We start from the raw sequence: 22,350 nt of genomic DNA, 5'->3' as shown, positions 1-22,350 counted from the left end.
CTAGTTCTCTTGCAGCAGTCGGAATTAAAAGATGTATTTGTATAAAATAAAGCTAAGTGATAAAATTAAGGAGCTTGTTTTCAGCTGCTGCCTTTGAATCTTGGTAGAAAATCCATTATGAGCTCATGTATTGTTACAATTATTGTAATTTGGAAATGGACCTTTTTTATGTAAAATACCAACCTTCTGTTTTTCTTCACTGACTTGAAATTAAGACTCAAAAGCAACATAGCAGGATATCATCATCTCTGCGAGGGCAATGAAGAAAACCCCTTTTGAACTATCTAAGCTGATGAGTTAGTGTTTGAATGGTAATTATTTTACTCTTTAATTTCAAGAAGAGGGAAGTGTAGGAATTACATTCTTTGAACTCTTAAACCCTTGAATTGCTTGTGATGGCCTGTACATTGACCAAGAAATATTTAATGGTTTGTTTGTACTTCCATGTGTTTATCTGTTGCCTAACACAATACTTGCTGCAGTTTGACACAAAAATTCATGATAAATATTTTAAAGGCTTCTCACAGTTGTGTCACTGACCAGGTTGTTGGAACTGTACACTGTACTCATGGTATAACCTGGTTTTGCTTCATATGAAAATGCAGCCTTCTTTCATTATTGTTTAGTTCATGTGAATAGGGTTTTTTTTTATTATTACTATTTTTTTGCTGAGTTCAGCATATCCCATAAGGAAGAAGGGAAAAAAGCCTGTTACCACCTCATCAAGTTACTTGAGGATTAACATAATTTTATAGGTGACATTGTGCTTATTCTCATTCCTCTTCCAAGCAGCCTATAACTTACAAGATCTCATTGTGAGTAGCTTGGAATGGGAAAATAGACCTGTTAGCGCTTTAATAAAATTTGCATTTAATGTTAAATGAAAGTCTTAAAAGAGTTCTTAGAAAAGGGTTGGAAAAAAGGATCTGTATTCATGTGAAGGGATAAAGCTGAAACACCTGTTTAGGTTGAAAAAAGTTTTCTCCAAGTATAACACTACTCAAATGTTACAGGTAACTGTTAACTCTGTGGACCACTACAGAGCACAAAATATTTGCCCAACTGGTAAATTGAACTGTAAGCCCCACTGTGGGAAATTGCTTTGCTGTGCTCCAAACAGCAGTTATCTTAGTAATTGTACCTGAATTCTTTTGTGGCTAATAGACAGTTGATGTCCTTCTTACCATGACAGAATTAGTTTATTGCAATATTTTAATTGTAAAAATTTCAGGTAAGATGTGTTCATGTAGTTTGAGAAAGGCTGAGTATGATTTTTAATTGGTGCCCTGAGAGCACAGGCGTTTGAGTTGAGAATGTGCATAACCCCGCATTTCACATTCTAAACCGGCACTCGCGACAAGGAGCTTATCAGAGCAAATTGTCTAGTCCATCCCCTTCCTCACTCAAAACCTAATGACCCTTTATCATCATGGTTTAGATTGCTGGACACAGATGTGAGAAAATACAAGTAATCTACAGGTAACTACAGTAGCTGCACTGATGTTCTCAGAGAACTGACTGCTGGGAAGATAAAAAGCTTCCCACAGAGCCTGTGACTTTCCAGCAGCAAAGCACATCATGAGCTCATACATGAAGTTTTATTTGCTGAAGATTCACAATAAGATGCATTAGGACATTCAGCAGGGTCGCTTCTTAGATAAGCACAAGAATTCAGTAGGGTTGTTAGTTGATGCACTAGTGCATGGCTTCACACTAAAACTAGAAAGTGCAACAATACCAATAACGTTTCTTTTTGAGAATACCACAAACTACAGCTGTAATGTATTGATGTTAACATAGTTTGTTCCTTATAGTAAGTCATTGGACTTTTTGTCTTGTTATGGATAGTATTCAGGTGTGAAACAAATGTTTTGTTAGCAAAAAAAGCTGCTGGAAAAAAACTGTTGAAATACAGTTAGTGGTACCTGCGAGATACGAAGAAGTAAAGTAGAAGTAAGGTCTTATAGGAAAAGACTTGTGTATAATTACCATCTTTTTTACTCAGCATTTTTTTGTTGTAATCATAAAGTAGATGTATGAATCTCCATGGTCAGATATTTTGCCAAGGAATGGGAAGGAAACAAAATATTCTTCAGATAAATTTCACATACCCTAAGGCTAATAAGGTAATGATCTTGTTTACTATTTTAAATTTTAAAAAAATTTTTTTTTTTTGTAATTCAAGAAGCAGTTTTTAGTGATTCAGTAAGGTTGAAATGTATCTATTGAACCATATGGGAGTGATCAATGTGAATCAGTCTGTCCCCACTTTCTCTTCTTAAGTAACTTAAGTATGAATAAGTTACTTATGTAGAAAAAAATAAATATGAATGCTGAAATGCATTTCCCCCCCTCTTTTTTAATTATCTGTAACTTTAGAGGAAAGAGATAACATGGCATGAGAGGTACAGGTCATCCAGAAATGATGATTCACAGAGGGTGGCATTAATTGTTAAGCAGGCAGTAAGCATTACAGTGGTCATCTTTGCAGAGAATGGTAATCCCTCAGCCTAAAATGCAAGCCTTACAAAACCTGTGATCAGCCTCCTCCCACCCAGAAAGAAACAAAATATAAATCCCACAAACACCATATTCTTTCCTCTGGTAGTATGAACAGGACAAATTTATGTCTGTTTTTTAAGTGAAGTCCTTCTGCCCTGTTCAATCATCCTCAAAGCTTCTGTGGGCTTAGGGAGCTGCTCCGTTGACAGCAGCTGCTGTTGGTGCCAAACCTTTGAGCAAGAGGTCTGGCTGTAGGGCTGTGCTCTCGAGCTGAGCCCATGGCCAGAACAGCAGTCTCCTTCATTTTCTGTCCTGTTGTTTGATCCACCATGCGAGTGAAGTACAAGATGCTCTGAAAACCATATAATCTTTGCTCCTTATTCTGTCTGACTTCTTTATGCCCATTTTCCAGTTTATGCCAACCTAAATGGTGATAAGCAGAACTCCTTATTGCAGAGCCTGACATACTCTAAGAAATTATTTTCTGTGATTACACATATCTTTTAGTTCACAGTAAAGATGTGCAGAAATGTTTTCTCTTGTTCACTAGCAAATACAACATATGGGAAAAGAAATACTCCCTTGTTCTATTTTGTCTTTTGATTGAGGAAGACAAAAGAAGTAAAGGGCTATACATTTGAAAGAGTGATTCCCCCCCTTTTTAAGGTTTTAAATTAATTATTATGAAATCCATCCACAAATTGCAGCAAACATCTTTTTATGAGATATGCTGTGTTTCATATTCAGTAGTGACTTTAATTCTCGACTACAGCAGACATACAGAAAACCAGAAAAAACGTTGGCTGTTACAAAGTTTTGTTTGAGCTTTTTAAACTGAGTGATTAGCAGAAATAATGACCCTGTCAGCCTTAATCACATTAAAATGTGGTTAACATCATTTAATTTTTTCCACTTAATATGCGAAAATTTCCAGTAGATTTGCAGTGAAGGCCATTGAAATTCCATTAGAACAAGAATAAAAATTTCAGGCATCATTTATTCAGAGAGGGAATAAAGGTCTTGTCTGAAAACTGCTGAATCTTCCTATTAGAGAAACTATGAATCATTGTATTGAGCAGTACCTTTAGCTTCTGTAGTACTGAATCTGGGTTGCTTCTGAATGAGTGGAGTGCATTTTTAGCATGGTGCTTTTTAAAAAATTGCAACATGTAAGTGTTTTTTCAAATTCAGTAGGAGCTTTCTCTGTAATGGATTATTATGTAATGTATTTTAACTGCTGTAGAGTTGGGGAAATGCTTCTGGTTTAGGCATCTCATCACTGAAGTTCCATACTTGGTGTTATTTTTATTGAAACATAAAATATGTCCTCTTTCTGATTGATTCATAATGCACAGTTGGGCTTGCTTTGTGGTGAAAAGCAAAACTGAGGACATGCACAGCTTTGACTAGAATATTGTCATATGAAGGCTTTTGCACTCTTGGCATTTCTTATTGCAGGCTCCACAGGTTTGTACCAGAAGAGCATGTACAATAATGATGAATGTGCTAGAGAAACTGTCAACTGCATCTTTTCTGAGAGAAATTTTTGTTTCAAGGAAAGATACAGTATTGGTTAGTGTTACCATGTTTCAGATTGCTATATTTATATCCCCATTTTTTTGTCCTTTTTCTGTCTAAAGACAAGATTTCATCTGATAAGTGGAAGCACTAACAATACAACTGTATGCTCTGTGCTTTTCTAGACTTTACTGAAGGACTTGTATCTAATATTTCTTTATAACAGATATTACTCTATATATCTGGTATATATATATTTTTGTCTCTGGTACTTAAACTGTGCAGTGGATTGTTTGTTTATTTTTCTTTATTAATCTGGTATTTTATACCTGAGCCTTGTTTATTTCAGCCTATTACATAACTACTTTGTCCACTTTTTAGTGTGAAAAATCATCAATATGCATTGGATTTGTGCAGAATGAATTTCAAAATGTCAGTATTTGTGCAATTTATTTTTAAACAAAATTACAAGAAAGTACAGTGGTAGATGATTACCGTAATACTAAATACTTTGAGATACACAGTGGTTAAGGTCTTTTTCTTTGAAATAGCTGTTGCTGAATTTAAGAATTGAGCAGACCTAACAGAAATTTGGAAGTGTCTCAGATGTATCTCTGTATGTTGAAGCATGAATGAAGCTGAGCAGGAAGCGGGTCTGTGAGCAGGAGCAGAACTGGTAAATCTGCAAACGAGATAAAAGGAAGTAGGAGTGTGGGAGTGACCAAAGCAAGGGTAGGGGGGAGGTGTGAATTCAGTGTCAGTTCTGTGGATTGCATTTGGAAGCATCTTGCTAAAGAACTCTTGGACCAGGATGGAAGGCTTTGAATATTGGGGAATAACACTGGGAGAAGAAAGCAGGGTGAGCAACGGAATGTGAGCATACACATTGTATGGGAAAGTTGGATGGGAAAGTGGCTATATTCGAGGGAAAACAATCAGAAGAGACTGTACTCACTAGTTTTTTTTCTCTTTGGAATGCATAGCATGAAATTCAGAGGTACTATTTATTTTTGTTTCTGTGCTCTTAGCAAGTACCTGTGACACCTTCCAGCAGAACAGCTTCTAGTCTACTGAGGGGCAAATGCTCGCTGTAGTTCCATTAGCTCAAAGATAGGTTTGTGTAATGGATATTTAATGAGTACATTCAGTTTAGAATTTAGCATGTTTATCAGTGGCTTTTTTATTAATTGGAAATTATGTGTTGCTATATTAAGTGTCTTAATGCTGTAATGGGACACATTTCAAAGTCAGAAAATGTCACAATGAAGGTTGTCAGTGCTGCTTAGGAGTGTACCTTTCCTTTATGGCCAACCTTGCTCCATGAAAAGAACAAGCTTGCTCTTGAGCATGCAGTAGGGTTGGGTTGGTAGGAGACTCCTGATGATGGGATTCCCCTTTTCTGGAGCAAAACTCAGTACTAACATGGGACTGTAGAAGGAAAGCCTTATGTTAAAGGCACATACCTGGAGATTGGGTGATGAGGGACTGGATTTTACTTTTGTCCCTTTTAAATCTCTCTTTGTGATACCATGTAGGAAAATTTAATTTAAAATTTTCATACACTTTAAAATTAAAACACTGTTAATTTTCTTCATTTCACCTGTTAGTATGATGAAGTCCAGTGCTATTATTAGTGCTATTTAAAAAATTGTATCTTGTCCACATTTTGAGATGACTTACTGCCAAGCTATGCTTCAGCCACCTCTTCTGCTTTATGTGTGCTGTCCTTGTGAGTGGTACTGATAACTAAGTATGGTATAATGGGCTACTTCTGACTTTATGTACATTTTATTTTGAAAGAGTAGAACTCATGAAGTCTGGTTGTCCAGGAGTTTTGAGTCGTGTTTCCTTATGACAGTGATCCCAAATTTATACTCCTCCTTTAAAAAGGAGTGGCATCAGGCACTGAACACAGGTAGCATCAGTCTGAAAGTCCTACTGCTGCTGGTCAGCTGGGCAGCACTAGCCCAGCCGAGTATCTGGGTGTTGAGTTCTTTCTGCCTTCTTCCCAGTGAAGGCATTGGTTCTTACAAAAGGTGTAGGAACTTGATTTGTATGAAATTGAGACCTCTTTGTCCTCCTGTGCATTTCTGCGTAGCATTTAAGTACTTCTGAATTCACAAAGTGTAGTGCTTCCTTGTAACTATATGGTAATCCCTAAATTACAGTAATCCCTCCTCTGCATTCAGTACAGAACCAGTTATTGTTGGTAGCTACACAGTATAATGACTTCCATAAATTAATTAAGGTGGTGATTTGTTGTGGATTTTTTTTTCCTAACAGTAGCTGATTGTTCTGCACTTAGTATTGAGAGGCAGTTCACAGAATCTTGCTGCTGCCTTGGGTTGAAAACGTTCTGCTAATTTCCAGCCTATGCTTTTCCATGGCTGGCTTATTTCATTGGTGGTTCAGGCAGCTTTGTCCTGTAGACTAAATAGTATCTTATCTAATTGGTGTTTATCTCCTTATTTAAAGCAGGCATTATCAATTTTCTCTCTCTCTGTCATTTACATAAGGTTCCCATGTCTCTGATAATCTTAGACCTGTTCTGAATTTATCTGATCACAGCTGCACCTAGTGCTCCATATGCTTTCAGGAGCACCTTGTATGCAGATATAATGCATCCTGTTAAGCAAAGGGAAGCGTTTCCAGTAGGATCTGTAGATGATATTTGCCTTTTCCCTGTTGTGCTGTCCTGGTGGCTTAGATTTGCTTTGAAGAACAGTAACCTAGTGTGATCTCCTTCAGTTGATGATGATGATGGCTTTCCTCGAGGAAAACATCTCCTGCTCCTGTATTGAACATAAAATTTGCATGCAACTAATGTTTATGTCGAGGTCATTAATGTATTTAACATGATCAGTCCTAAGTTTGCTCCTGGTGAAGTTTGATTTAGTACCCTAAAAGATTAATTTGTTCTCCTGTTATATCCAGGGCATTGTTCAGTCCTCAGTCTCTACAAATCCAGTTTCCCTTCTTCTCCAGCTGAATGAGTAGTTTCACACACAGCACACTATCAAATACTTTATAGATGTATTTCTCCTGCATAGAAAATCACATGTCATATCATTGAGAGAATAAATTTATCAGGACATACTTTATTTTTGCCTTTAAACCAAATTACTTGTGTTTACCCAAGGTTATTTTCTGTCATCATTTCTTCTTTGATGGTGCCATTACTCAACCAAACTAAGACTAAAATTGCATTGTGTATGTTGATTAGGTGACTCTTTGGTGTAGAAATGCATAGACTTATCATGTCCCAGAATAACTGCCCAATATGATTTTTTAGTATTTTTCCTTTGACTAGGTCTACTTTTAGCCGTCTGTTACTTACTGGGGCTCTTCCCTGTTGAGCAGGTTTTTCCAAACTTAAATTCTATGCTGCTTCTAAAACAAAAGAAAACATGTGAGCATTACAACAGGAGCAGTGCTTTTAATTGAAAACATCATTGAAATGTTCATTGTTACTGAAACATTTCTCAAACTGTATGTGCTAGAAGAGTGTAAGTGATTTCTTGAAGCAAGTAAACTGCATTTCTAATGGTAAGAAAGCATCTGGACAGAAGTTGAATAATTCAGTGTCAATAGTGCTTAGGATGTGTGTATAATGGGATAAAGGGCTTTCAACTGCTGTTTTGGATAGCAAGAATGAATATATGGAAAGTAGAAATAAATTTATAGAGGCTATTAGAAGTCTAGATTTTTTTTTTTTACTTGGGAGATGATTAATGTTTTATGTTTATAATGACTGCACATTTATTGTCATAGTTTTTCTTTTCAGTAGATCAGATCACATTCCTTACGCTATATCCCATGCATGTTTGAACTACTTTGAAAAAGTGAAATGATGTGATGTTTAGCTACAGAGAAACGTCAAAAACAATGCATTTATATGATATGAAAGATTTGCAAGTGCAAGCTAGCAATTGATAGTAATATTATAATTAGCTCTTTATAACAGCCTGTTTTTTATTCATGAACATTTTCATTTATGTTGACAACTATCATGTTTACCACCACACATGGAGCCTTTTCTTTACTCAGGAGAGACTGAACATGGATTAGTATGTTTTTGGGCTTATGTTCTGACTTTATTGAAAAACAGTTCTGGGCCAAGTCACAAAAATAAAAGTAGCTTTCATTTTAAGTTTGGCTTTTTGATCCTATTGCTAATGCTAGTGCTTGTAGGGTAAGGCATAACACAGAGCACTGTAACTTCCAGGTGGAGTTCTTTTCAGTCAAATTGGTTTTTTATTGTTGAAATTGCTGAGAGTGTTGAGTGCTTCCTAATCCTTAATTGATACAAAAATGAAGATAGGTAAACGTAACAGTTTTTAAATAAATCAAATTTTAGTTTTATACTTGCACATAAAAATGTTTTGTGCATACCCACCCACAGAATAAGATTACTTCCTTCTGACAGAAATATACTTTGTCATTCCATTTTCAGCCTTAAAAACCTCTGTGTCTAAGAGATCCTTTAGTCTGTCAGATAAATGAAGCATAACACTGATCCAGATACTTGTTCTGGCTTCTGAAAAAAATCAAAGTTACTGCTCCCCTAGGACAAGTATGTTATAGTAGATGATTCAGACATGGTTAATTTTTTTTTCATTTCACCATAGTTTAGACAAGTAAACAGACTGTGTCTGTGGAATTGAACGTTTCTGTGACAGCTTTTCAAATTAGTGAAGTACATTTCATACAAGGCATCTCTGCATGCTGTAAAAAATCTTGAACTCGTTTAGTGTTTTAGTCAGACATGGACATGTTCATATGACAGTACAGTGTATGCTGATGGACTAGACATTGTTTTGGGGAAATTTTTCAGCAGGAGGCAAGACCAAGGCCCATCACATAATTTTATATGAGTGTCTTAGACATATAAGGTGAGGGCTATTTTCTAAAGCAGCCTATGAAAAGAGGAGAGGGGAGATGCTTTAAGAAGGAAATGAGAAAGGGAGCCCTAATTTAAGTACTCTGAATTGCCCTCAGAAGAGCCTCCTACTTCATTAACTATATAGGGAGCAGAGCTAGATTAGGTATCTAAATGAGGGGTCTGAAATAAACCCTTGTATTCTTTGAGTTGCTGTAGATTGAGTATTAACCGTTCAACTAAACACTTCTGTTGTTATACTGAGAGTTTAAGGGATGTTCTTTCTCTGGATAAATGCCAAAGTTAATTTCTCTTTTATTGAGTAGCATATTCCATCCGAACAGCAAATTTGGTCTTTTTTTTTTCATCAAAAAACCTGCAATTCAGCCCAGTGTCACCAGCTTCTGTGATACTTTTTACTCATCTCATTAAAACTGTTTCTTGAAACAGAATTGTAGTATTGTGTGATCACAACATGTGAGTAAGTAGTTGTTAATGGCCCAAGGTTGCAGGGGGAATAAGTAGGGTTTATTATTTTAAATCAAATATTCTTGCTGTAGTAATATTTGACTCACATTATTTTAATACTTATGGTAATTTTTAGCAACTGGTAGAGGAAGAGAACATTCATGTGAATTCTTTGGTCTGGAGAGGCTCTGCAATAAAGATCACAAAGGCTAATTCTGGACAAGTGAGGAAGGCATTTCCCTCTACCACTTGTGAGGAGAGGATATTTCAGTAAGAGAAATAGGGAGGAATCTGCTAACCCAGTATATTTAGGTTTCATTAAATTGTTGTGTGACTTCAGTGAAAGCCAAAACTAGCAATATCATAGTCTGCATTTGTGTTACCCACTGCAAAATTTTAAATTAACAATAGAGAAATACCAATTAGTCTTTATAATGTCTTATTTCAAGTATCATTAGTATATATTAATTTCCTTACATGGGATTTTTATATAGATCTTATTTTTTTTCTGGGAGTATGGCTTGGTATTTGCTTGCATGCACATAGTATATAAAAGAATAAAGATTAAAATAAATTTTAAAATAATTAATAATAAAATAATTAATAAATTTAAAATTATGTTGTCCATTGTGTATTTCAGGTAAACTTTCTCTTGTTAAGGCATCGCATCTTTGGGGTTTTTCTTGTCAATACTCTTATTTATGAATGGCTCATAACTTTTCAGAATTTAAAATTATCATACCATAGCATAAGTGTGACTATGGAATAGGAACTCTGTTTACTAATATGTAATAGTATGTCAGTCATGATCAATTTGCATAGTCTTGTGACTGAGATTTGCTCCTTCTGCTATAAATTATTAATGAGTAATTGTTTAATTATTTTGTTATAGTTTTCAAGATAACCATTCTAAACTGTGCATTTTATAAATTATAGCAGAAAGAATGACAAAATGTGACTTCAAAAGCATCTTTCTGGTCCAAAGTATATGTGCATAAGTAGGACTTGTTGTGCCCACAAGTAGGAAATGTAATATGCACAGTTTGTTGTAGTCTGTGTTATTATGTGAGTTCATCAGTATTTCAGTCTTGACTGTTCTTGATGCTTGTGACAGCATATTTTTTTTGTTTGTTTGTTTTTGGGGTTTTTTTGTCTTTTTAGTTAAGACAGAATAAGTGTTCACAATTGGCACACCAAGAAGTAGAGACTGTAAGCCTTTTGTGTGCCAGCAGTTGCTACAGGGGCAGTGTGGTACCACTTACTGTTTAAGTCATCATTTAATTTTAATTGTTTATGATACCAATTTATAATTGATTTCAATTACCTTAGTAGGGACCATTATTTGGGTAGAGCTATTACTACAGTCTTGAAAATTAGATCAGAAATGAATGTTTTAAAAATGGATTTTAAGATCTTTATTCTTCATGAATTATGCTTCTTGAAAATGTTTGAAGTACGATTACCTTGACTGAGCTTTTGTTAGATTATATAAGCTGTATAATGTACTGAAAAATCTTTTTTTACTGGGAGCTCTACATATATATATATCAGCAGAAAAAATCATCCTGGATTATTTTACTTCTTTGTCTTACTACCATCTTGATGTATTTTAATTCAAAGTGGTTGTAGTCCATGAACTTTATTTTTCTGTTATGCCTGCTTTATTTCTCCTAGATACAGAAATAGCTTGTCCATTAACTACTGTATCTTCTTGATTTACAGGTTCATGTTCTCTGGTATTATTTCTTTCACAGCTCCCATATCTTTCAAGCCAAAAATGTTTCATGTCTGTTAAGGCAAATCTTTATATGAAATACATTCAAAAAGTGGTTGATCATACAAACCAATTTTTAAGTGAAGAGTTGTGTTCTTATGTGTTTTTAGCATATCATTAAAGAGCCAATGTCTCTGGGTAGCTCTCTAGACCAGGTAAGCTGAGAACCCTGTGCTAATATTACGTTAGTTTGTTAACAGAGCTTTATCTTGAGAGCATGAAGAGATTTGATAGGGATTTTTAGACTATTGCTCTTATTTTTAAAATTATCTTGTCAACCAGTGTTTTCTGCCTGGAAGAATCCATTTGTGAGTGATCTCATATGGGATAATTTTTACTCAGGAGTCCTGCCATTTATAAGCATTCTTCAATAATAAATAACAAAATTCCTGATTGAACCTGGCTCCATGGCATTGGTGGTTTTTTGGGTGGTAGGCTAGCTTAAGATATGTTGTTCTTAGTAGTCTTCAGCTGTTCCTGCAGCAGCCTTCAGTTATATTGGCACAGCCAGTTCTAAGGATATGTGGGAAAGTGAACTGGTCCATCTTAAAAGGCAGCAGCTGGAGAGGGGGGCTCTGAAACAACTAAATTCTCCCTCCTAAAGCTGCTTTTTTACTGGATTATTTTTGCTGGTTAACAGCTTGAGTATGCCTGCGGGGAGTGCTGTGGGGGCCATGCTCCATGTGCTGCAGCTGGTAGCAGAAAAGCAAGTGTAACATCTGGATGGGTAAAGAATGAGATGAGAAGCTCATGTCCAGGTTCAAAACATGTTTATTTAAAATCTGGGATGCAACTTGAATAAAATAGTAGGTGCAATACTAGTCACCCCATCTAACAAATGATTTTGCAGAATTATTGGGGGTGTAAGATAATGGCCATGATAGAGATCAAGGCTTTGGAAGAACTTGATTTGACACACAAGGCAGAGAACCTGGGATTACTTACATTTCAAAGGAGAACATTCAGGAGTTATAAACCCATCTATAATAAATGTCAAATGACATTGTTGGTCAGGAACCTCTACGATTCTTTTTTTGATACAGTGTAAGTTGAAATTACAATGAAGTTTAAAAATGTGGAATGTGCATCTGGTAGAATGAGATACTTTATGTACTCATTCTGTCATAAAATTCCTGTAATCACAGGATGTGTGGAAGTCCCTAAAAGGTAAATAATTTTAAGAGCTGTTCCATTTCTTGTTTCAAGGCTCAGGTCAATCTGTGTTAGGAGGTGGGAGTGAGATCTAACATGTGAGATGAGTTCTCCACGCTGGCCTCTTGTAAGGGTTCAGGTGGATGCAGTGACTAAATACTGGAGGTGGTATGGACATTGGGCTATGGGAAGGTACTGAGGAGCTGAATTCATTCAGGATATGCAGGATAAATGCAGTGCTGAGTTCCTCAAGCTCTTGTCCTGAGGGGCTGAGAGGAGGCACTTGACTGGAGAGAAGCCCAGTATATGGAGGCTTTTGTTCTGAGCTGTTACTGCAAAGCATTTGCAGGTGAGGGCTGGGAAAGGACTTTTTGAAATTGAAGGATTGGTGCGTTTCATCTGGCCAGCTGGGAACAGGGAATAAAAACATAAACATATAAGCATCACTGATGATTTAAGACATGGTTGCCGAGGTCTGTAACAGGTACTCCCAAACCTTCTGTAGATTTGTCATCTTCATAAAAAACTTACCACGGTGAGGAAGAAGTACCTTTTTACTCAATGTTTTCCTGTTTTCCTTATGTAATGCAAGAAGAAAGGGGTACTCAGAGAAAGGCAGTTAATTATTGGAGCACAGTGCTCCAAATGACAGTGACAACCACCTGTGCTTTCCTCTTCCCCTTTTTCCCTTCTGCCACAGACCATTGCTGTGATACAGAATAATTGTATACTATATAATAATTGTTCTGTTGTTTTTACCATCCCATCTTTCGTTAATTGTAGAAATTTGGAATGAAAGCTTTCTGAAGCTGTGACTATTTCTGATCTCCATGAGGATACATATACATATTACCCTCATCTGTGCACAGCACTGAGAGCAGTGGGACCTGATCTCCGTGGAGTCTGTGCATGCTGCCAGAACAGAAAGGAAGGACATCACCTAGGCACTGTGTCATGCAGTACTGGTGCTGAGGTAGATTTGCTCTTCCTCTCCCATCCTACCAAATTAAATAAACTAATGGTCCTCATGGTTTTGGGAAGTGGCAAAAGAAACAATTCTTCCGTAACTCATCATCCTTTTAGCTAATTTGTGGTTTCGTTTGAAACCTCGTAATGGATGAGATTTCAAAAGACAAAAGAAATTCACAAAGAGGAGAGAAGAAGCAAGATAATTTTAAGTCAATTATTTTTATTTTAATTCAAAGAAAAACATTGGAACTATTCAACCTTTTAATCCCCTAAAAGCAATCCAGTTGTCTTCACAAATTCATGTTGACAGTTCATTACTTGTCTAGATTGTCAGATGAGTCTAATATTTTGTTTGTGGTAAATGTAATGGTTTTACATATAGCGAAAAAATATACTGCGTATTGGGATTTTTATTAAACTTTGAAAGGTTTCAGTGCCTCACAACATTCTCATAAACAAGATAGGAAATATTGGCTAGATGGAAACTGCTGGAAGTTGAATATGCAAGACTGGTTGGAAGATAATACACAGAGCATCGTTATCAGTGGTACACTCTCCCAAGAAAGAATATTGCATTATGAGATCTGCAGAAGCAGCTACTAGTGGAATACTGTTATGTATTTCCATTAATGAGCTGGATGATGAGCACTCTTGTTAAATCTCTGGATGACCCTCAGTCTAGGAGATGTCCACATATGTGTAGAACAAAATTAGAATTTAGGAGCATCTCAAGAAAGAGAAGAAATCATTAGGAAAAAATAGCCATGGTGCAACTCCTGAGAAGCATTTTATACAGGAATAATTAACTATGCAAACATAGTATTAAGAATAGCTAGTCAAATGGGGTCACTCAAGAAGTTATAACCTGAGCATGAGATAATGTTGCAGTGCTGTCAGAAAAACAAATGCTAGACTGGGTGTAATAAACAGGAAAATCACCTGAAAAATGAGTTAATCCTTTAGCTATTTTTAATGTTTATAAGATATTATTATTGAAAGCTCTGAGAAGTGCATTGAGTACTGTGTGCTATCAGAAACTTTTAGGCCTATTGAAGAGAGTCCAAACAAAAAGGTTCAAAGTTAGAAGTAATATGTGGCTTACAAGGAAAGCTTAAAAGAAAAATTACCCAAAATTTAAAAGATATAAATAGGGATTATATATTCTCAGTACACAGCCTACAGACTTAGTTTAAACAAAATAAAGGTGGCTTAGGCTCCCTCAATGGAAAACTTCAACAATAGGGAGCAAGCACTAAACAGATAGAGTATAGAAGCATTTAACAATCACTTTTGTGCAGAACTGCCAACAGGAAGATCCTGTTGAAATTTGTAAGTCCTCTTATTCTCATTCCTATGTGTGGATCTTTTTTTCAGTCTTTTGTAAATTTTGATCATTTAGTTTGATCTTACCTACATGTGTTTCTTTCCTTCTTGTGCTGCCTGATATTTTCTTTTTCCTGGATATTCTCTTTTGTTTCTGCCATTTTCTACTCATAGTTCAGGTGTAGAAAAGAAAAACAATTGTTTCTCTTCCATTATTAGATGGTTTTTTTGGTCTTGCTTGTACAAAAGCATACTTTCACAAATCACCTTTCTTCTTAGGGGTCAGTTTTTCAGATCATCTTGTCTTGCAGGAGTCCACTAAGCTTAAGCTTTCTCTGCAGCTTCTCTCTTCTATCACTACTTCAGCTTTCCATCTGAACTCTGTCTCTGTTCCCAGCTGGATCTCTCATGTGAAACTCTCTCAAATATTGATTTGTAGGTAATGTACCTTCTGCTACTTTTATACCTTTTTATTTTGGTTGGCTGCAGGTTTTGGTTTTTTTGTGCCTCAGTAAGCATCACCATTTTAAAGTGAAGGCACCCTCTTCTGTACAACTCCTGTTTCTGGTGCTCTTTGCTTATGGTACTTCTCAGTGAGTGCCCTCATTTTTAAACCTTTCTCCAAGGTCTTGTGCATTCTAATTTGGTGCCAGGAGTTAACTTAGGTAGTTGTTCTGATCCATCTGCACTTGAAGTCGCTGGCCCCTGTAGTTTATTAGATACTCTGATAATGCTGCTGATATTCTTTATGTCCTTATCAAACAATAGTCACAGTGTTAGGTGGAAATGAGCATCTGAAATCCTTTTAGTGTTTCCCCTGATCAGAAATTTGAGTGCTGCCTTCACTAGCAAGTTGATGAGGTCTGGTTTTTGCACTTGCCTTGGTTTTGTTCTTCTATCAGCCTTTTACACAGTCATAATATGCTTTTCTGCTTTCCATTGCAGAATGAATGGATATATTGCTCTCTCTTGAGTCTGTATTTTTTTTTTTCAGAAAAGATATTTTGTCTGTTTTCTGGCATCAATCAGACTTCAATTGAGGAACCCTCTGTAGCTGCTGTTGGCACACTCCTCTCCACAGGGAAGCGAGGAACCAAGCTACCCTAGTCCAGAAAGTGTGTTGGTTGTAGCAGAAATCCCACTCTGTTACACTGTTTTCACTTAGTTTTTGGTTTGCTTGGTTAAGAAGGGTTTTCATCTCAAGTGGTTCCTTGTTTTTTAAAGTAGTTTCAGCTGTTAATCAAGGTCATTGGTGCTTTCAGTTCTACTTTTAGTTTTTTTACTTTTAATTGTGTTACATTTTAGTGTGCAGTGAGGGTTTTTAAGTATCAAAAGTCTTTAAGTGTAAAATCCAATACTTTTAATTTTTCATTTTCAAGTGTAGCATGAAATAATGGAGAGATACTCCAGGGTTTGCTTGTCTTAACAAAGGCCCAAAATGAGTGTACTAGTGCTGTCCTTTTACAGACATACATAATTTTCTTTGGAAAAAATTATGTGCTCAAATAAAACAGACTTTGACATTGATTGTTACCATTTGTTAAGACCATTTTGCTCTGTTTGGCATACTTGGGTATCACTAACAGAAAGGCAAACATGCACTATTATTTTACTGAGTATTAGTTAAGCATTCTACTTTGGGAAAAACATAAATTAGAAATACATCAATATTTATATTTGAATATTTACTTTTTGTGTATTTTCTTTATTTTGATTACATTTAGGGGAATTCCTTGGTACTTTTTAGTAATTCCTATGACACTGAAAGTCACAAAAGTAAAAGACTCAGGCAGAGAACCTGACTGTACAGAGTGGGATGCACTACCTTGTTCTTTCAGCAAGGCTGTAGCAGGTCTGATGTCAGTCACTTCAGAGACCTTTAGACCTCAGTGCTCATTTATTGGTAAAATGTACCAGCTTTGCTCCTGCATTATGAAGATCGTCTGTCAACACTTTGAGATATTCTCCTTTGTTATTAAGCTTGTGATGCTCTACACTGTCAGGTTTTTTGCCAATTATAGTTAAGGTACAATGGTGTATTCACTGGATCAAAGTCTCACACTGGCGGTAGAGGAATGATTTGTAAGTCTTTATTCATCTGAATTGTACAATAGAATACCTGAGGAATGCAAATAATCCCTCTGAGGACTCAATAGAAAAGCTGTTAAAATGACAGTCTAAGACTATTATTATTCTGAATTGGTGTTTTAGCCAAAGTAATTATTTCTTATCTTGTTGTTCCACAATAGTTCTTAGTTTATTAGTTATGATGACCATATTTACCAAACAGAATTTGAATCAAATTTTTGACATTACTTTCATGCTCATTTCACTTTTTCGGGTTTACACATTTCATTCCATCTTTCTTCACTTGGCACATTATTTAATTAGTCTGGAGACCAGTGTTGGATAATTCCTTAAAAAAAACATCTATAAAGGATGTACACACGTTTTGAAGTACACTTATGAATTGTAGATTCATTTTGAGATATATTTTCTGTAAAATGTTGGCATTTATAAGCTCTGAACTTCAATATCCAATTTGTTAGCCAAAATAAATTAGTTAACTGCAAGTGTTAGTTTTAGAAATGCTGTTAAATGTCAGATGTCCCATTGAGAACCACACCTTAATTCTGATTTTCAGTTCAGATGTTTCTGAAGGCAATAGTGTTTCAGTGTCAGTCCTGGATACCAAACTATGTTTTCACTGGGTAACTGGAGGCAAGAAAAGATTAGTATAATGAGGATTGAGAAACATTGACGGAGTATTTACATAAGTAAATGATAGAAGACCAGCCTTATATAACAAATGTGTGAAAACTGTTGAGTGAACTTCTATATTCTTTGTACCATCTAAAACCCTACTCAGTCGGCCATGTACTTAATCTCATAATAGCTCTGATCCCCTGCTATTTTCTCTGACAAATGTGTGTTGATGAACTTGTGGTTGAGTTCATTTTTTTTCTGAAGTGACATTTGCATTGATTATTTAAAGGTTTGCAGGCCACAGTTTCAAAGCACTTTAGTATAATAGCAGCTAAAACCTTAGTCTAAATCGTGCAGATTAGCAAGACTAAGAAAAGAACTCAGCAAGCATAAAGCCCTGTGCTGTATGGTGGGTGCTTCAAGTCTGAAACATCACTGGCACCCGAAGTGCTGTGTTTTATGATTTGATTATTCGTGTACAGGAAGTATTCCCATGGCTCCTATGTTTGCTTGCTGAGCATAGAGCTGTCATTCTTACCATTCATACGTGTTTAGAAGTAGTGTCCTATTAATAGTAGTGAACTCCTCCCAGGTAATTTATAAAGGTCTCCCTTAAACTGACAATAAATACTTGTGGTCGTTAATATGATGCTTTTGTTTAAAGATTTTTTAAAACACCATCTACTGCTCTAAAGTTTTCACAGAATCACAGAATATTCTGAATTGGAAGGGACCTACAGGGATCATTGAGTCCAGCTCCTGACCCTGCACAAAACATCCCCAAGAGTCACACCATGTGTCTGAGAGTATTGTCCATCTGGGTGAAGAAACATTTTCAAACACCCAACCTAAACCTCCCCTGACACCACCTCAGGCCATTCCCTCAGGTCCTGTCACTGTCACCAAAAGAAGAGATCAGTGCTGCCCTCCTCTTCCCCTCACGGGAAGCTGTAACTGCAGTGAGGTCTCTCCTCAGTCTCCTCCAGGCTGAGCAGCCCAAGCGACCTCAGCTGCTCCTCACACAGCTCCTCCTCAAGGCCCTTCACCATCTTTGTTGCCTGCCTTTGGATGGTCTGTAAGAGCTTTATAACCTTATATTGTGGCACCCAAAACTGCCCCTTGAACCTGAGGTGAGGCCGCTCCAGAGCAGAGCGGAACAGTCACATCCCTTGCCTGGCTGGCAGTGCTGTGCCCGATGTACCCCAGGACAGGGTTGGCCCTCCTGGCTGCCAGGAGGCCACCACTTTTGTTCACTTTAGTAGGGTAATTAACATTCAAAAACGAACACCCTAAGTTTTTAGCTCTAAATTTGTTGTTTCATTCAACTAAAAAATGATGCACAGCAAACTATTGCAAATGCCGCCAGTTACTGAAGATGAATAGGAATTTTTTTTCCTGTATTTAAAAATAATCATAGTATAATAGCCAGAAGCTTTGTCCTGGGACAACAGCAGAAAGGTGGGAAAAACCAGTAGAAACATGGAACTGTGTTGATCAGCCATGGCATACTCCAACATCAATATGCAGAAAAAGCAGGTGCAGCTTGCTATATAGGAGTGTCGTGTTCTTTCCTATCTGTTAATACCAGCAATATTAGCTACTGAGATGCCTTTTTTTTTTTTAAATTTAAAAAGTCAGGAAAAACTGAAGGCCCTCAGTTTTACCACATTTGATAAACATAATTCTTGGAAGTACATTTTTTCTCTCTGCAAGTTTTATTCACTTTTTAGATTGCAACTATTTAACCTCTACCAAACATCTAGTTTGTCCCAAATTATGCCTATTTCTGTAGATTAAATGCCAAACAGAAACCAAGAAACAGTGAAATGTTAATGGAGTACACCTGAAGCAATTGCTGCCTGTTAATGCCTTGACCTTGGAAAGCAATACACAAAAAGATGGCATCATAAATCCGTGCAATTCTTATGAATATGTATGTGCTACTTGATAATAATGAATGTGGTACAGCCATGCATGCACTACAAGATAATGTTGTGCCCTTTGTTGTCTACAGGTTGATAAAAATTAAAGAGTGGGTGGACAAGCACGACCCGGGTGCTTTGGTCATTCCTTTTAGTGGGGCCTTGGAACTCAAGTTGCAAGATATGAGTGCTGAGGAGAAACAGAAGTATCTGGAAGAGAACATGACACAAAGGTTAATTAGCATTCATTTTCCCTACACTTTATTATCAACTATTTCCTTGCAGTAATTTAATTGCTTGCGCTGATAGAATAATAAATGACAGAGTAATTACCATTATAAAGAGAGAATCTTCTCCTTTCTTTACCATGAGACAGAGTGAAAAGATTTATTTTAAATTAAGTTTTTAACTGTCATCTGTCATCTCTGTACAGTGTTTTAATTATAACATAGGTATTAGTTATGTATATTTTTGAGAAGGAATGATCACCAAAACTGTTTCGTCATCTATGGGGAATAAGGACAGTGGAAAAAATTTTGCCACAATTTTCTGAGGAACTCTAATAAATTGTTTCAATATTGAATTTCAGTCAAACAGATATGCTTTCATGACCCGGAGTCCTGAAAATTGCATGAGACAAGAGTGCTGCCTGATAGGGTGATTTATATTTATCCCATGTTTCTGTAGGTTGCCAAATAAACAAATCAAAATACTATCTTTATGATTTTGCAGTAAAAAAGTTGTTCTTCTGAAGAGAGTTCAAAGTAAAAAGGTACTGCAATTATTGCTCTGTTCAAAAGTAGACCTGATATCTTGAAAATATATGATGTCTTTCCACATAAATTGATTACTTGGCACATTTAGCTGTTTTATGTGTATATACTGAATGAATTGGATTCCTTCCTCCTTTTTTTTTTTTCAGTGCTTTAGCAAAGATCATTAAGGCTGGATATGCAGCACTCCAACTAGAATACTTTTTCACTGCAGGCCCAGATGAAGTGCGTGCATGGACCATCAGGGTAAGATTCATACTTATTCATCAGCTATATCCAGTTCCACACTATTGAATTCAGATTGATATCACTGACTTTGAAGTTTGTCATGGTGGCGGTTAGCTAGTCATTACAGATGAGGTTTTTGTCCAGGATAACTTTAATTATTTGTGAGCTGCTGAACAGTGAAAGTGGAGCTGCATTGATTGAGGCAGGTAACAATTGATTCTGCCTATTACATAGTCTGAATTTCTTCATCCTGTAGAATCTGTCTACCCTCCTCCTGTGGTCAGAGATAAGACGTACCAGTATTGTGCTTGCTTAATCTGTGTGACTGGGTTTGTCTGCAGTGAAATTGATGTTGCTTTTCATTTTGTATTCACTAAGTTTGTTTGGGTTGCGGATGGTTCATTCCTCCTGTGCTTTGCTGGGATTACATTTTAGCAATAAAAGCAATATAACGTCATTATATTCCTCGTGGATACACAGTTGGGCTCCAAATCCTAAAATCAGTGTGCAGTAATTCAGGTCTCTTACTGACTTTAGTATTTAGAACTAGTTTATTTGGTAGTTTTATATATTTGTCTGGGAACTTATGTAATGTCTGAAACAATATTACATATTTTAAGTATTGATGTAGACTGGTTATAGCCATAAGCATCAACTGATTTATTCGATTTGTTCCCAGAGGACCGTAAGAGCTGAGCTGTAGTGGTTTGCCTTTGAATGTAAATATGTTGTAATATAAAGATCAATATAGAGAAAATATTTTGGAATGTGTACAGTTGCAACCTCCTTACTTTAAAAATTGCAACAATGTGAACTTCTGGAGGTGCAGTTCAGTCTATGAGCTTCTGTTTTTTGCATCAGTGTATTTAAGGTTGTGCAATGAGTTTCAGTGCTGTATTCATTTACTGGAATTAATTTGTTTTCATTAATCAAGATAATTTCCTGTAAATTTATATTTTTAATAGTACTGCTACAGATGTTTGTGTATGTGTTTTAGCACATTAAACTTATTTTCTTAGAAGCATGTGTGGGTTTTTTTAGCTTTTTCTTCTCATCTCTGTTTACACAATAACTGCTTGCTAAGTCCCTGAAACAGCGATCAAAATAATATAAAAGCAGAATTTTGTTATTCTGATTCTTGGCTTAGTTTTTAAAAGCATATTGTGAATTTCCACTTTTTCCAGCAGGAAAAGTGCTTGCTCTTTATTAGAGAATTTGAAAGCTGGTTTATCTTAAGACTGATTGTGAGTATCTTTGATTTAATGTGCAAAGATACTTAGTCAGGTAAGCATCAGTGAGTAGCCATATTAACCCAATACATCTTTTATTGTAAAAACTGTGCTTTACAGTGTCAGACTCCTTAGCACTTTAACATGCTTTATTAACCAGCCTTTAGGTCACCATTATTGCTCAAATTTCTCTCCATGGTTGTGTGTGCACAGAATGTATGTCCTTGTAATTTAAAGCATGCAGCTATAATGCATTTTTCTCTATTGTATAAACTTAAATTATTGTATAGTTGTCTGTGATTTCTAGTTTTTAGTGATTCAGTTCTTGATGTTTTGGTGAGAATACTCATTTGTTCTATATCAAACTTACTGAAATTATTCTGAAATAAAAATAAGCTCATGTGTTCGGCTTGACGTCCATACATAATTTCTCATTGCAAACATTGTTCTCTATGAATGTTAGCTTTAATTGAAATTATTTGAATGTAAGTGAAAGTCTTGAGTAATTCAGAATTTAAAGTTATTTAAAAATCTTTATCTTCCTCACTTTCTGTGTAGAAAGCTAGGGGTCGAAGCGAATCTCACAACAAAACACAGTCATAGCTTCTAGAATCAATACTGCTGTTGATACCTATTAGGAAAAACAAAGCTGCTGTTCTTTAATGTCAGCTGGTTTATCTGTGGCAAAGGCACTGTCTGTGTCCCAGTATTGAGGCTCACCAGGCTGCATGTGTGGCATTTTAGCTGATGTGAAACAAAGTTTCAGCAGAACCATAAAGCATATAAAAAAGAAGAAACCTCTTTCCTGCAATCAATCTTCTTAAATGCAATTAATTTTCTTGTTGTCTTTCCTTTGACAGAAAGGGACGAAGGCTCCTCAGGCAGCAGGGAAGATTCACACAGATTT

General features: G+C 36.1%; 1 protein-coding gene across 4 annotated transcripts in view; it reads left to right on the top strand.

The window, feature by feature from the left end:
* The window catches only part of OLA1 (Obg like ATPase 1), a 127,159-nt gene that overhangs the window by 100,337 nt on the left and 4,472 nt on the right, over positions 1–22,350 (top strand). For all 4 annotated transcript variants that reach the window (XM_072932262.1, XM_072932261.1, XM_002198957.6 and 1 more), the window contains 3 exons: positions 19,306–19,446; positions 20,136–20,232; positions 22,304–22,350. The exon at positions 22,304–22,350 is cut by the window's right edge and continues 76 nt beyond it. In XM_072932262.1, coding sequence (XP_072788363.1) covers positions 19,306–19,446; positions 20,136–20,232; positions 22,304–22,350 — 285 coding nt within the window. The remainder of the gene's footprint in view (positions 1–19,305; positions 19,447–20,135; positions 20,233–22,303) is intronic.

Source organism: Taeniopygia guttata, chromosome 7 (assembly GCF_048771995.1).
Source record: "Taeniopygia guttata chromosome 7, bTaeGut7.mat, whole genome shotgun sequence".
Classification (NCBI taxonomy): domain Eukaryota; kingdom Metazoa; phylum Chordata; class Aves; order Passeriformes; family Estrildidae; genus Taeniopygia; species Taeniopygia guttata.
This window is presented reverse-complemented; position numbering and strand designations above follow the sequence as displayed.